Source organism: Arachis hypogaea, chromosome 11 (assembly GCF_003086295.3).
Source record: "Arachis hypogaea cultivar Tifrunner chromosome 11, arahy.Tifrunner.gnm2.J5K5, whole genome shotgun sequence".
Lineage (NCBI taxonomy): Eukaryota > Viridiplantae > Streptophyta > Magnoliopsida > Fabales > Fabaceae > Arachis > Arachis hypogaea.
Genome location: NC_092046.1, coordinates 6,472,202 through 6,485,050, shown reverse-complemented (window position 1 = coordinate 6,485,050; position 12,849 = coordinate 6,472,202). Strand labels below are relative to the sequence as shown.

Genomic DNA, 12,849 nt, shown 5'->3' with positions numbered 1-12,849 from the left:
AATTTCCGTCAAATTTTTGCCGAAAAACTGACAGAAGGACCGAGTTGGCAGACGGAATACAGGGTCAGGGACCGTAATGGAACTTATTTTTTGTTAAGGATTTAGTTTTTTAAAATACATTATTTTTAATATTTCAAAATGATCAATAGTAGAAAACTAGAAATTTATTTTATTAATAAATATATAATAAATATATTAAAAATGATAATATTTTATTTTATTTTTTTATAAAAATGTTTAATTAATAATATTAACATCTGCCTTATTAGCTCATTTTTTTTTTAAAATTAGTTCCTTGGCTCCTCGGATGACTGAGAAGTGAGAAAATAATGATGCCAAAAGGGGAAGCTTCAAATAGAAACCAACAAAGTGAATGCTCTCATTCCTGATTTTCTTCACCCAAACCATTCATTGTTTCTTTCCTTTCTTGTTTGCACTTCTTCCCACTTTTTAGTTGCTATATACTCCCTCTCTCTCTCTCTCTCTCTCTCTCGGACAGTCAACTCAAGAGTTTAACTGAACTGAAGCTTCATGTAAAGTTCGCAACTTTCTTCATTTGGGTGGTGAGAAAACTGATTATTTTACCGATTAATGGGCTTAACTATTATTGGTGTTCTTAAACACTCTTATAATTCAAAATTTCACTCATGGCATCGCTTATATTTTTTATGCAATATTTAATATTCAACACAACTCAATATGTGTGAGTAAGGTTTTGGATTAGGAGGATTTATAAATTTTCTTACTTCCCCCCAATATGATTTCTGAATTCTGATCAGTGATGATCCCACTTGTAGTTTTGAAATTCCAATTCTGCGTTTCCTTATTGTTTATTTGTTTTCTAAGTAACTGAAATCTTTATGTTTTGGACCTTTGGTGAAGGGAAATGAGAAGAAGAATTAGCTAAGGTTGAAAAACAAGTTCCTTATTTTCTGCTTTGAACTTGAGTGTGTGTGATGGAGTTCCCTTTCTTGCATCATTTGAGTCTTTGGAGAACATGTAGAAATATTCAAATTTGGACCATTTTCTTGCTCATGCTCCTGCTGCTGAAGAGTGGTGGTGTGTATTCTGATTCTGATTACTTGATTGGTCTTGGAAGCTATGACATTACTGGACCTGCAGCTGATGTTAACATGATGGGGTATGCTAACACACAACAAATTGCATCTGGGATTCACTTCAGGCTGAGGGCACGCGCTTTCATTGTTGCCGATGAAGACGGTAAGAGGGTGGTGTTTGTGAATCTTGATGCTTGCATGGCTTCACAGATTGTGACTATCAAAGTAATTGAGAGGCTCAAAGCAAGGTACCCAAGTTGACTAGTCTCAGTGCTTTGATAGAATTGACTTATGATGTTCATAATGAATTAGGAAATTACATAATTGAAATCAAATTATGTGATGTGGAATAAGCATGAAATGAATTAAAATTTGTTAACAAATTTTCACTTTTATTGAAATACATGAAGAATTGTTTTGAATTGGGCATTTTCGGTTTCAGGTTTTGGGTTGAAATCCATCAAGAATTGATTTGGAAACTATACCCCGAATGAATATGATTTAATTTTGAGGTGTTTGAAAGAGTTCAAATCTATGCTATTATTTAGTTTCTAATTCAAGAAAATGAATTCCAATTCATGAATGAGCTCAATTCTTTAAGTTTCCAAACATACTAGTTAGCTTGACCACATGGGAAAAAATTTTCTTTTGATCGTTGCTCGTAGTAACTGATGTTTATTGTGCTTAAGTTTTGCTTCATTTTTTTGGGCAGGTATGGTGATCTGTATACTGAAGAGAATGTAGCTATAAGTGGAATTCACACGCATGCTGGCCCTGGAGGTTATCTCCAATATATTGTGTATATTGTAACATCTCTTGGATTTGTGCGCCAGTCATTTGATGTCCTTGTTGATGGAATTGAGAAGAGTATTGTCCAGGCCCATGAAAATCTCCGCCCCGGATCAATACTTGTCAATAAGGGTGAGAGAAATAATCTTAGGACTTTTCCTTCCATCCACCTCAGGCCTTAGGCAATATTTTATACATAGGTGCTAGCATCTGATCCAACAGAGATAACTGTTAGCTATTATGTCATTTTATTTATGATTCATTAGTCATATGAAAGTTATCTTTAACTTGCAGGAGAACTCCTAGATGCCAGTATAAATCGCAGTCCCAGTGCTTATCTCAACAATCCTGCTGCAGAGCGAAAGAAATACAAGTATGATGTTGATAAAGAGATGACACTTTTAAAGTTTGTTGACGATGACTTTGGACCTGTTGGAAGCTTCAATTGGTTTGCGACACATGGGACTTCAATGAGTCGCACAAATTCATTGATTAGCGGGGATAATAAGGGTGCTGCTGCACGGTTTATGGAAGACTGGTTTGAGAAAGAGAATTCTGAAAGAAATTATTCTGTTGGACTGAAAAATGATCGCTTGCCACGAAGAGTCTCAAATATAATTCCTGGTCTTCTTGATAACCGTAAGTTACTTAGCCTTTTCTTTTTGTCCTGCAATTCATCTTCTACTGAAATTATTAGCATATTTTCCAGAACATGTTTGATATACAAGATAAGTGTCTTAATTTATTAGCATCGGAGTGTGTCCTTCTATATGCAAATTTCAGGTCATTATATTTATTTGAGAGCTGCTGCACAGTATGAATCAGTTTTTGTACCAATGTTACATACACCCTGATAACCAATCAGGCATTGGTTGGAGTGTAAGAAGATGAGAGAAAAAAAAACTAATGTGCAATTAAAAAACACAGCTCACTTTCATATTTACATGTCGTTTCGTGCCATAAGTTTTGTACCATTTAGCTTTTTTCCTATGTATATTCTGATTAAAATCTAATTGCAGATCATGAATTACTGGAAATTTCTGCCAACTTTCAATCTCTTCCCAGTAGATCAGCAACCAAAAATTCAAGCGTTGCAAGACGAGTGAGAAGTGCACGTAGGCAGGCTGGCAAGCCTGAATTCGTATCAGCATTTTGCCAATCAAATTGTGGCGATGTTACTCCAAACGTGCTTGGAGCTTTCTGTATAGACACCGGTCTACCTTGTGACTTCAATCATAGTACATGTGGAGGAAAGAATGAGTTGTGCTATGGCCAAGGACCCGGGTAATTATTTCTAGCATGTTTTAATTTTCCCAAGTACTTGCAAATGTTGCTAAACCTGTAATAGTTACTAAATTAGTAAATTTCATCCTCTATGTAATGTGACAGCTACCCAGATGAATTCGAAAGTACACGCATCATAGGGGAAAGGCAATTTAGAAAAGCAGTGGAACTTTTCAGTGAAGCAAAGGATGAAATTGAAGGGGATGTTGATTATAGACATGCCTATATAGATTTATCCACACTTGAAGTTACTATTCACAAACGTGGAGCTTCCAAGGTCGTAAGGACATGCCCTGCTGCAATGGGGTTTGCATTTGCTGCTGGTACAACCGATGGACCTGGAGCTTTTGATTTCAAGCAAGGTGATGATAAGGTAATCATCTATCCATTTTGCTTGTGGCAACCATTTTCGTAGGTTTGAATTCTTAAATATTTGTCATGATGTTGTATGGCAGGGAAATCCTTTTTGGAAAATGGTTCGTGACTTACTTAAAACACCAAGCAAGGAGCAAATAGATTGTCAGCATCCAAAGCCGATTTTGCTTGATACTGGTGAAATGAAGAAACCTTATGATTGGGCTGTAAGTTACACTCGTTCATCCTGAATATTTTGATTTTGTAGTCCCTTGGTCTAGTTATGCTTTCTTCTATAAGGAGTCTCTTTAACACTAGTAGATTTTAACACTATGTGAAGTTAGATTTCTGGAGACAAGTTTTTGGCGGAACATAGTTTGTGCATAAGTCACACACATAGTATATGGAATGCAAGTTTAGCAGCAGATGAGAAAAGGCTAACACAGAAGTGAAAATTGGAGATGTTATACCACAAGTAAAGAGATATAAGTATCTTGGTTGTATTATTAAAGATAACGAAGAAATAGAGGATGACGTAAACCATAAGGTTCAAGTAGGTTGGTCAAAATAACAAAGTGTTTTGTATTTTATATATAACAAAAAAGTATTTTTAAAACTTAAGGGTACATTCTTGCACTGTTATGAGACCAGCTATAATGTATGGGATGGAGTGTTGGGTGGAAAAAGTTGAACATGGACAAAAGTTCAACATGGGTCAAATGAGGATGTTTCGATGGATGAGACGTCATGAGTATGGACAGAATAAGAAATAAGGATATGAGAGAGAAAGTTGGATTAACAGAAAAGCTGGTGGAATCTAGCTTCTAGACTCTTCTAGATTATTTACTCAGCTCACTCTATTAGGAGAGAAGGTCGGTAGAGCATCCAGTGAGAAGGATAGATCAAATGGGAGATAGACCAGTGGTTAGAGGTAGAGAGAGACCTAAAAGGACTCTGCATGAAGTGGTCAAGCGAGATTTCTATGTAAACGATCTCGCCAGAGACATGACACATAATATAATGGCATGATGCCATGGTGTCGTTTAATTCATGTAACGAACCCTACCTATTAAGCTAAAGCTTTGTTGTTGTTGTTGCTGTTGTGATATGCTTTTCTTCCCATTCCAGAGCTCTATTTTATTTAGACACTTTCAGTCTTCTTGAATTCTTTGAGTATTTAAAATGCCTTGACATCTTGTTTGAGAAGAGAGGGTTATGTTTGGTATTTCATGTCAAAAATGGTATGTCACGGAAGGGGTTAGTGTGTCGGACAACTAAAGGATGTTATTTTTAACAGAAGTTCCATATAGAAGTCTCACATCTGTTTTCGCACATGCAGTGTAGTGCTTGTTAGTTGTTAGTTAGTAACAACATAAATCTTGCATATAAAGCTTTTGTGTTAATTTTGCAGCCATCAATACTTCCAATCCAGATCCTCCGCATTGGGCAGTTTGTGATTCTGTGTGTACCAGGAGGTACTAGCTTCTCCCCTACACTCTTATTTGCTATAAAATATTTTTGTTTGAATCTCCATTCTTCTAATCCTCAAACTCTAACAGCTGCTTCACTAAGACAGAATATGCATTGTATATAATAGTTATTTTTATTGTTCTTTTCCTTGGAAATTATATTTCTTCAGATGCTTCATGCGTGTTTAATATTGTTTTATTCTGACAGAGTTCTCAACAATGGCTGGGAGGCGTCTTCGCGATACGGTTAAGATGGTGCTAAGTAATGACAAGCACTTTAAAAACATGCATGTTGTTATAGCAGGGTTGACTAATACTTATTCGCAGTATGTAACAACATATGAAGAGTACCAGGTGCAAAGATATGAGGTCAGTTATAATGTTTCTTGAAATAACATGAATCTTGCAGCAAACACTTTTGTTTGATTTCCATAGCAAGCACAAAATGCAACATTAGTTTAACTTTATAGTTAGTTATTCAAGCTCAGTCATATAACTTTGTTAGGGTGCTTCCACACTATATGGTCCGAACACACTGAGCGCATACATTCAGGAGTTCAAGAAGCTTGCAAAGGCCCTCATCAGCGGCGAACCGGTAGAACCCGGTCCACAACCCCCTGATCTCCTGGATAAGCAAATAAGCTTCCTCCCACCCGTTGTCGTAGATGGAACCCCACACGGAGTAGACTTCGGAGATGTGTGCTCTGATGTGCCTCAGAACTCCACCTTCAAATGTGGTGACATGGTGACAGCATCATTCTGGTCAGCCTGCCCGAGGAACGACCTCATGACCGAAGGCACCTTCGCATTGGTGGAATTTCATAAAGGTGAGGATAATTGGGTTCCTGTTTATGACGACGACGACTTTTGCTTGCGCTTCAAGTGGTCAAGGCCCTCTAAACTCAGTTCTAGGAGTAAGGCAACCATAGAATGGAGGATACCAAATGATGTGAATCCTGGTGTGTATAGAATAAGACATTTTGGTGCTGCAAAGAGTTTATTTGGTTCAATTCACCACTTTACAGGTTCATCAAGTGCGTTTGTGGTTGCGTAGAGTCATAGAGGTAGTTTAATTGGTCATCACTTTTACTGTGTGATTTTAATGCTCAACTCTATGCAATTTATTTAGTGAATGAATCATACAGAAGGATGATACCATTGTGTATCATTTGTTATAGTTCCCTATCACTCTACTAACACCTCTCATTGCCATTTTTATTTTGGTGTTATATGGCTAACAAATCACTCTTTAAAACGTTGTCTACTGTTATTTTCTTCTAGTTGTAGTTGTTGATAAATTGTAAAACACCAGTGTTTGTGAATAAGCAATTTAGTATACTCTTTTCTCTCTAATTCTCTCTAGAAAATTTCTGTCGATTTTCTCAGATCTGTTTATGTGTTTAGTTTTACTTATTTGATTACGAATAAAAAATTAGCCTTACCGGCCCTTCGAGACTAACAAGTAAAAATCCATGTAAGGCAGAAAAAAGGTTGAAAGTGAAACTTACATAAGATTTCTGTTTCATGTTTAGAAACATAAAGATAAAATGAAAATTTGGACAACTTTTTGTTTCGTTCACATTAGCAAAAACTTAAGCAGGAGATGCTCCTCTTTCAGATTTCCTATAATCACTACAATTCTCTCTCCAGCTTTTAATCAATTATATGAATATGAATATGCATAAATTATTTATAAGATGTCGTAATAGATACTCCTAAAGTTGAACTTGACTCTTCCAAAAATGTACTAGTCTGCATGTGTACCGCAAAATAGCTAGTGGTAACATAATTCTTCTCAGATAGACAAGAAACAAAAAAAGTTTCCAACAGAACCATATCATTCTAATCAGTAATCCCTGAATTAGAATCAAATAACAAAGATAAGGGTGAATATCTAATATAGCATAATCAAGATTTTAGTACATGCAAGTCATGTATAAACCAAATTGGTGTAGAATGAATCCTATTTGCAAATGGCATGAGGCTCTTAACACAATTTTCTTGATGATTGAAAACACCCCAAACATGTATACCATATATGTAGTCCAAAGTCATCTCTTCCCACATATCATCTGTGAAGAAGTTGACTTTACTTCACACCCAAGCAAGCTTTGGCAGCCATTGATACACACTCATTAGCACCCAAGATGTAAAGATCGCATCGTTTTCCACTTCTTTGTCTTGAAGATCAAGCTTATACACAGTAAAATACTTTGTCCTATAAGGATAAATAGATAGTTGTGTATCCCCACATGACAAAAGATCTCCTTCTACTACCATCCCATCTTCATTCACAACATTCCCAATTTACCTTACTACCAGCAAGATTTCTTCTCCAGATACTACCGAGTATAAATTTCTTGAGAATTTATATCCTAAATAGTCTTCCTCTTCATAATTTGGCGCCTCTATGGTTGGTGTAACAAAAAGCTGTCTTTAAGGATTTTGCAGACAAATATTCCAAACTTTATGTCACGATAACATTGCTTATCATAATCAGAGTTTAACCCAAATTGCAGATTTGCAATAAGCAATCTACCACATATGATGGCAAGAATGTAGCTTGAAGGAGAGGAAGAACACATCAATACTTCTTTGACTATGAAGGTTTTACTTGAGTATTCAGCAAAGTAAGAATATGTCACAGGTTGCAAGAATGCATGAAGAGGGGGCAGGATAATGGAAGTGGAAGAACAAGAACAAGAACAAGGGGATTAGAAGAATTGGAACTCCGTTCTAGTCCGAAAGCACAAGCCAACCATGAGAAGAACCAACACACCTTGCTCCAACATTACCCTTCAACATGTTCTTCCATTCATATATATAATTCAAGATTAAAAAGAATCCTATTATGGTATTCTCAATAAATTTTACCTCAAAATAGACTGAACAGTGTTACCATTTCATTGCAGTGAAAGGAAATTTATTTCCACTTCAGCAGGCTATAAATATCAAACCAAAAACCCAAAAAGAAAAAAGGAAAGAAAAAGAAAAATACTGGAAGAGCTAGGGATGGAAAAGGAATCATCAAATTAAGTGTTGTCTTGCCTGATTTCCTCTAATTTGCATCTGCACCTTCCTCTTCCATGTGTTCTTCAGTATTGATCCATTTAGATAGTGCGTTTTCTGTCTGTTGATCTGCTGATAGAAGAACAATAGAAACTTAACTAGTAACTAAGTTAATCATATTTTGTATTAAGTGTGCTAAGGCTTTTATTCCGTTCCCTCCTGGTGATCGGGAAACAGCACGCAGATGATGCATTAGCATATGAAAACATTAACCAGCATTTATTTGTATGTCTTCAATCATAGCTCAAATTGTTGTGTTTGTTTCTTATGAGGCAGTTGACAGTCCTTCACATATATCATTCAAGCATACATGAAAACTAACAAATAGTTCATGCTGCATTTGACCCAATTATTGAAATATCGATATAGCCAATAAAAGCTAAAGCGATAATGATGGGAATGAGTGCAAAAGGGTAAAAGCTCTTGTTGAAAAAAGTAACCAAACCTTGAGCATCAAGCATCATAAAACTCACAATTGTTGACAATTTTTAATGCCTGCATCATACAAAATGGAAACAAAGATGGAGTTAAGCAGAAAGATAATTGGTCAAATTGATGCTTAAACATGATAGATGCTGGTAGACTAGAGGTCAATGATGTGCTTTTCAGTGCATTCTTCAGCAGTCATTCTAACAAGCTAAAATGTTTGTAATTAAGTACTTCATGTTTCAAGATCATAGAAGTAGAAACTACCAAGTAAAGAAATTCGTTCCAATCAAATACTTAAATTTATCCATCAACACATCATATTCTTAGAAGTATTACATAAGATAGAGTTTGTAATCAGAAAGAGATATACCTTTGATGGCTTCTTAAGAATGGAAAAACTATGCGGTACGTTGAAGAGAGTAAATCTGTGATAAAAACAGTGATTCATGTTATTGAGGGTCAACTGGAAAACATGCATTTCAAAATAATAAGCAGTTTAGGATTTTTAGTTCAGGCAAATAAAGCATTATTCCTTTAATATTATTAGTTATCACAAACATAAGCGCAAAGAAGTGACAATAACTCAATACTTAGAAATGATCATGCACACACACACACACTCTGACACACACCCCCCAAACATTTTCATTAAAACAACAATATGCACTATTTAGTTTTCCACCGGAATGTGATAGGTCATGCATCCTCTGCAAGAATGTGAGACTTTAGGACAGATATTAGACTGCAAGTGAAGTGGTAGTGATCCAGAACTTCTAAGCTCCAGGACTCCATCCAATCACTGCAAACTTCTTGGCAATATCATTTAGCAAACTGCTAGTTTCTCACTCATTTCTGTTTTCTCTTTTCTGCAAGATAAGCTCTACTACTCTGCAAAGGTAATTTCGGCATAGTGTCAGAGCAAAACAGATTTCGCTGCAACTTTTTATGCTACACTTTCACAGTCCTATCAGCAGAAAGGGAGCATAAGTTGGATGTAAAGCTGAAGCAAGGATCTCCCTCAAGTATAGCAGCAACACAAAAGATTATCAATTCATAACCTGAAACCAAACAAGAGCTTGGTCACAAGGGATGAGACAGAACAGTGCAATGTTGGCATATTTGTCTAACAAATAAAATAGGCTTTACTTCAGAGGTTTTAAAGAATTTTCATATGGAAGTCATGCTGTTATTCGTTAACACGGGATTTTAACAAGGATTATGAAGGGAAAGAGTTCATAATTAAGATTCAATTGAAGAGTATATGTGCTTTCTTCACATCAGTTCTCAAGATTCATGCACTCACACAATCCATAGACTATGGTTTCTTGTAGTATTTGTAGTTAAAGGGAGATAGTGGCAAGCTTCAAAGATATAAAAATACGACAGAAATTCCAATATACATAGAAAGTGGAGGCTCAATCCTTTGTAGAAGACAAATATATGGCAATAGCAATCAACAGGAAATTGAAGCAACTTGCTTAAAGATAATCCTAAATAACAAGTGGCAAATTCAAAATAAACCACTTTAGTAACTATATGCCTTCTTTCTGCTTCTTTTTCTTTCTTTCTTTCTTGCTCTCTCTCTTTTTTTTTTTCTTTTTTTTTTTTTGAGTATTACAAGTAATTGGCTAAGATAAATTGACAGAATTACAAAGAGTAATTAGGAGGAAAAAGGAATAATTCTCCAAATTAAAGTGTTGATTGATGTCTTGCCTGATTTCCTTTAATTTCCATTTTCAACTTGCTGTTCCACGTCCATAACACATGGTGACAAGTGCATAGATGGAGTCATAGTAGCAGAGCAATGTAACCAATGATATAAGCACATTGATTATGAAGAACTCTAGAAATTGACCAGCGATGAAGATCCACAAGAGTGCTTCAAAAGCAATCAAACCCGAACCGTGGAACAGAATAGTAGTCAGGGTGTTGGGTCTGGGTGCCTTCTTTGCAATCTCGTGACAAATTTGAGCCACCAAATAAAAAAAGAAGGCTGGCTTGTGTTCTTGAAAGAGATTATTAGCAGCGGTTAAGTCTCCATGAATCAACGCAATTGCTGATATCACCAATTTTATGAGACCATCGTAGACGCTGTTATTGTTCTCGGTCTCGCTCTGACTCACAACGTCGCTGCAGAGTCATGAATTACACGCGCTAGGGTTAGCCATGTGAAGGGACTAATGAACGAAGGATCAAAATTTTGATATATGCTTCAGAGTTTAATCGTTGCGCTTATCGAATGAAAGTTTAATCATTGTTGATTATATAATGACAGTCATTCAATGAATATTTGTCTTCTTAATAAGTATTACAGAATATAGCAAGTAATTGAACAACTTGTCTTTTGCTTTGTTTTCATGCTGTGTTTTTATTTTTTATTTTCACTTTTTATTTACAAAATTTTAAAAATAAAAAATATTTAAAAAATACAAACTAAACATACTTTCACTTTTAAAAATATAATGATACATAATTACATTAGAAATGAATCAAATGATGTCTTACCATAACTATTTGAGAACAAATAAAAAAACTATAATAAAAGATTATAAAATAATTACTAAATAACATACGGTAAGAATTTATTTCTCTATTAATGAGGGAGAATATATATTTTTTAATTTGACATCTTAAGATTAATTTATCACAAATTTAAATGATATAATATTTTTAATTTGATAATCATGCAAAATTAATTTGTTCATAATTATAAAAAAGACTAATTCAAAATCCAAACAATTTAAGAAAAAAAATAAACACACTATAAGAATTAAACTCAAAATAAAAAAGAGTAAATTGCAACTTTACTATATAAAAAAAAGTAACTTGAAAGATATTTCTTTGTATCTAAATTTATAACCGGATAATCTTTTTTGTTATTATTGAAATTTGAAAAAAAAAAGGCTTATTCAAAATCCAAAATATTTATGGGAAAAATAAACGTACACTATAAAAATTGAACTGAAAATAAAGAGAGTAAAATCGTAACTTCACTAAAAAGGAAAAAAAAAAAAAAGATAGTAAAGTTGAGGTGCAGTGTTGAAATTATTTTAGGTAGTGAATGAGCATGTCATCAGTTAATTAAGTGTGTAATGCAGCAGTGTTACCTCTGCGTGACTGGGGTTGAGCTGCTGCTACTTCCATTTTCCATTGTCTTGCCTGCCGATTATTAAGTGTAATGTGATGTGGTAGGTGGTAACAGGCACGGCGGGGAATGAGGAGAGCACTCTGACCGCTTATATAGTATAGATTTTTTTTGCCGTGACATATAGAGGCACCCCCACGACTTTATTATTCGATGATGTGACAGAATATGAAAAATAGATAGTATAAGAGACACCCCCGACGATCGACGATGTGACAACCCCCGACGATCGACGATGTGACAACCCTGTGACAGTCAATATGAAAAATGGATACCCTGTGACAGTCAATATGAAAAATGGATACCCCCGACGATCGACGATGTGACAGTCAATATGAAAAATGGATAGTATAAGAGACACCCCCGATGATGTGACGATAGTATAAGAGAGAATTTAACAATGGATAGGATAAGGCTTAATTTGGTAAAATTTTTATTTTTTAAAAGTAACTTAGTTAATTTTTAAAAGATGGCTTTTTAAAAGTTGTAATATTTATGTTTGATAAATTAAGTTAAAAATTACTTTTAATAATCACAAGCAACAACAATTGTATTTAGTAAAATAGTATTTAAAATTTAAAAATATTATAATAGATATAAATGTAAGCATTAAATTTAAAAATTAGTTAACATATGAGATTATATTAGACTTTTAAATTTTAAAAAGCATAAGCCAATTTTAAAAAACTCTATCTTAGGTGCTTTTAAAAATACCCTAATCTTTTAAAAGCTGCAAGCATAAGCACATAATCTTTTTTATTTACCAAACACAAAATAAAGAGCTTGAACTTTTAAAAAATACAAGCACTTCTTCAAAAAACTTTACCAAACCAAGCCTAAGAGACACCGGCTTCCTACTCTAGATGAGTTTTGCAAATTAGTGAATTACAACCGGCAGTATTGTAAAAATTGGATTAGAGCAGTCTAGTAGTATGACCGTTTAAAAGTTAAAATAGGTGAAAACCGGTTAAATTTGGTGAGAATCAGTCCAATTAAATCATTCTAAAAAAATTATTAAAAATGTGATTTGAATTTGAATCGTTATATTATTTTTTATTATTTTATATATTAATCATATAATAAAAATATACAATAATTTTATTAATATTATTTTAATTTTATATTTATATATATTTAAATTAATTATATTTTTATTATTCATAATTATTAACATAAATATTATTTAACATATATAATAAAAATATTAAATATTTTTATTAATTATAATATTATTATTTTTTATGATTATATA

General features: G+C 34.1%; 1 protein-coding gene and 1 long non-coding RNA gene across 3 annotated transcripts; one reads left to right on the top strand and one right to left on the bottom strand.

Annotated features, from left to right (window-relative positions):
- The first annotated feature begins 273 nt into the window (after positions 1 to 273).
- Positions 274 to 6,131, top strand: LOC112720062 (neutral ceramidase 1). Of its 2 annotated transcripts, none has more exons than XM_025770865.3 (10): positions 274 to 563; positions 883 to 1,306; positions 1,771 to 1,979; positions 2,142 to 2,486; positions 2,867 to 3,131; positions 3,237 to 3,504; positions 3,587 to 3,712; positions 4,897 to 4,960; positions 5,163 to 5,323; positions 5,460 to 6,131. In XM_025770865.3, the coding sequence occupies exons 2-10, from the start codon at positions 957 to 959 to the stop codon at positions 6,006 to 6,008; spliced, it is 2,337 nt and encodes a 778-aa protein (XP_025626650.1). In that variant the 5' UTR covers positions 274 to 563; positions 883 to 956; the 3' UTR covers positions 6,009 to 6,131. The 2 variants fall into 2 exon arrangements, with proteins under 2 accessions (XP_025626650.1, XP_072062482.1); XM_072206381.1 differs by having other exon boundaries at positions 314 to 563; positions 1,100 to 1,306.
- A 584-nt stretch (positions 6,132 to 6,715) lies between these two features.
- On the bottom strand, positions 6,716 to 10,725 carry LOC112720064 (uncharacterized). The gene is made up of 5 exons (XR_011867229.1): positions 10,166 to 10,725; positions 9,135 to 9,510; positions 8,823 to 8,877; positions 8,469 to 8,518; positions 6,716 to 8,092 (listed from the first exon to the last, which is right to left on the bottom strand). It is a non-coding gene; the product is annotated as an uncharacterized lncRNA (long non-coding RNA).
- Positions 10,726 to 12,849: the final 2,124 nt, after the last annotated feature.

Coding starts and splice junctions, on each gene's coding strand:
- LOC112720062 (XM_025770865.3), top strand. CDS start 957: ATGGAGTTCCCTTTCTTGCATCATTTGAGTCTTTGGAGAACATGTAGA. Junction 1,307..1,770: donor ATTGAGAGGCTCAAAGCAAG/GTACCCAAGTTG, acceptor TTTTTTGGGCAG/GTATGGTGATCTGTATACTG. Junction 3,132..3,236: donor TGCTATGGCCAAGGACCCGG/GTAATTATTTCT, acceptor GTAATGTGACAG/CTACCCAGATGAATTCGAAA.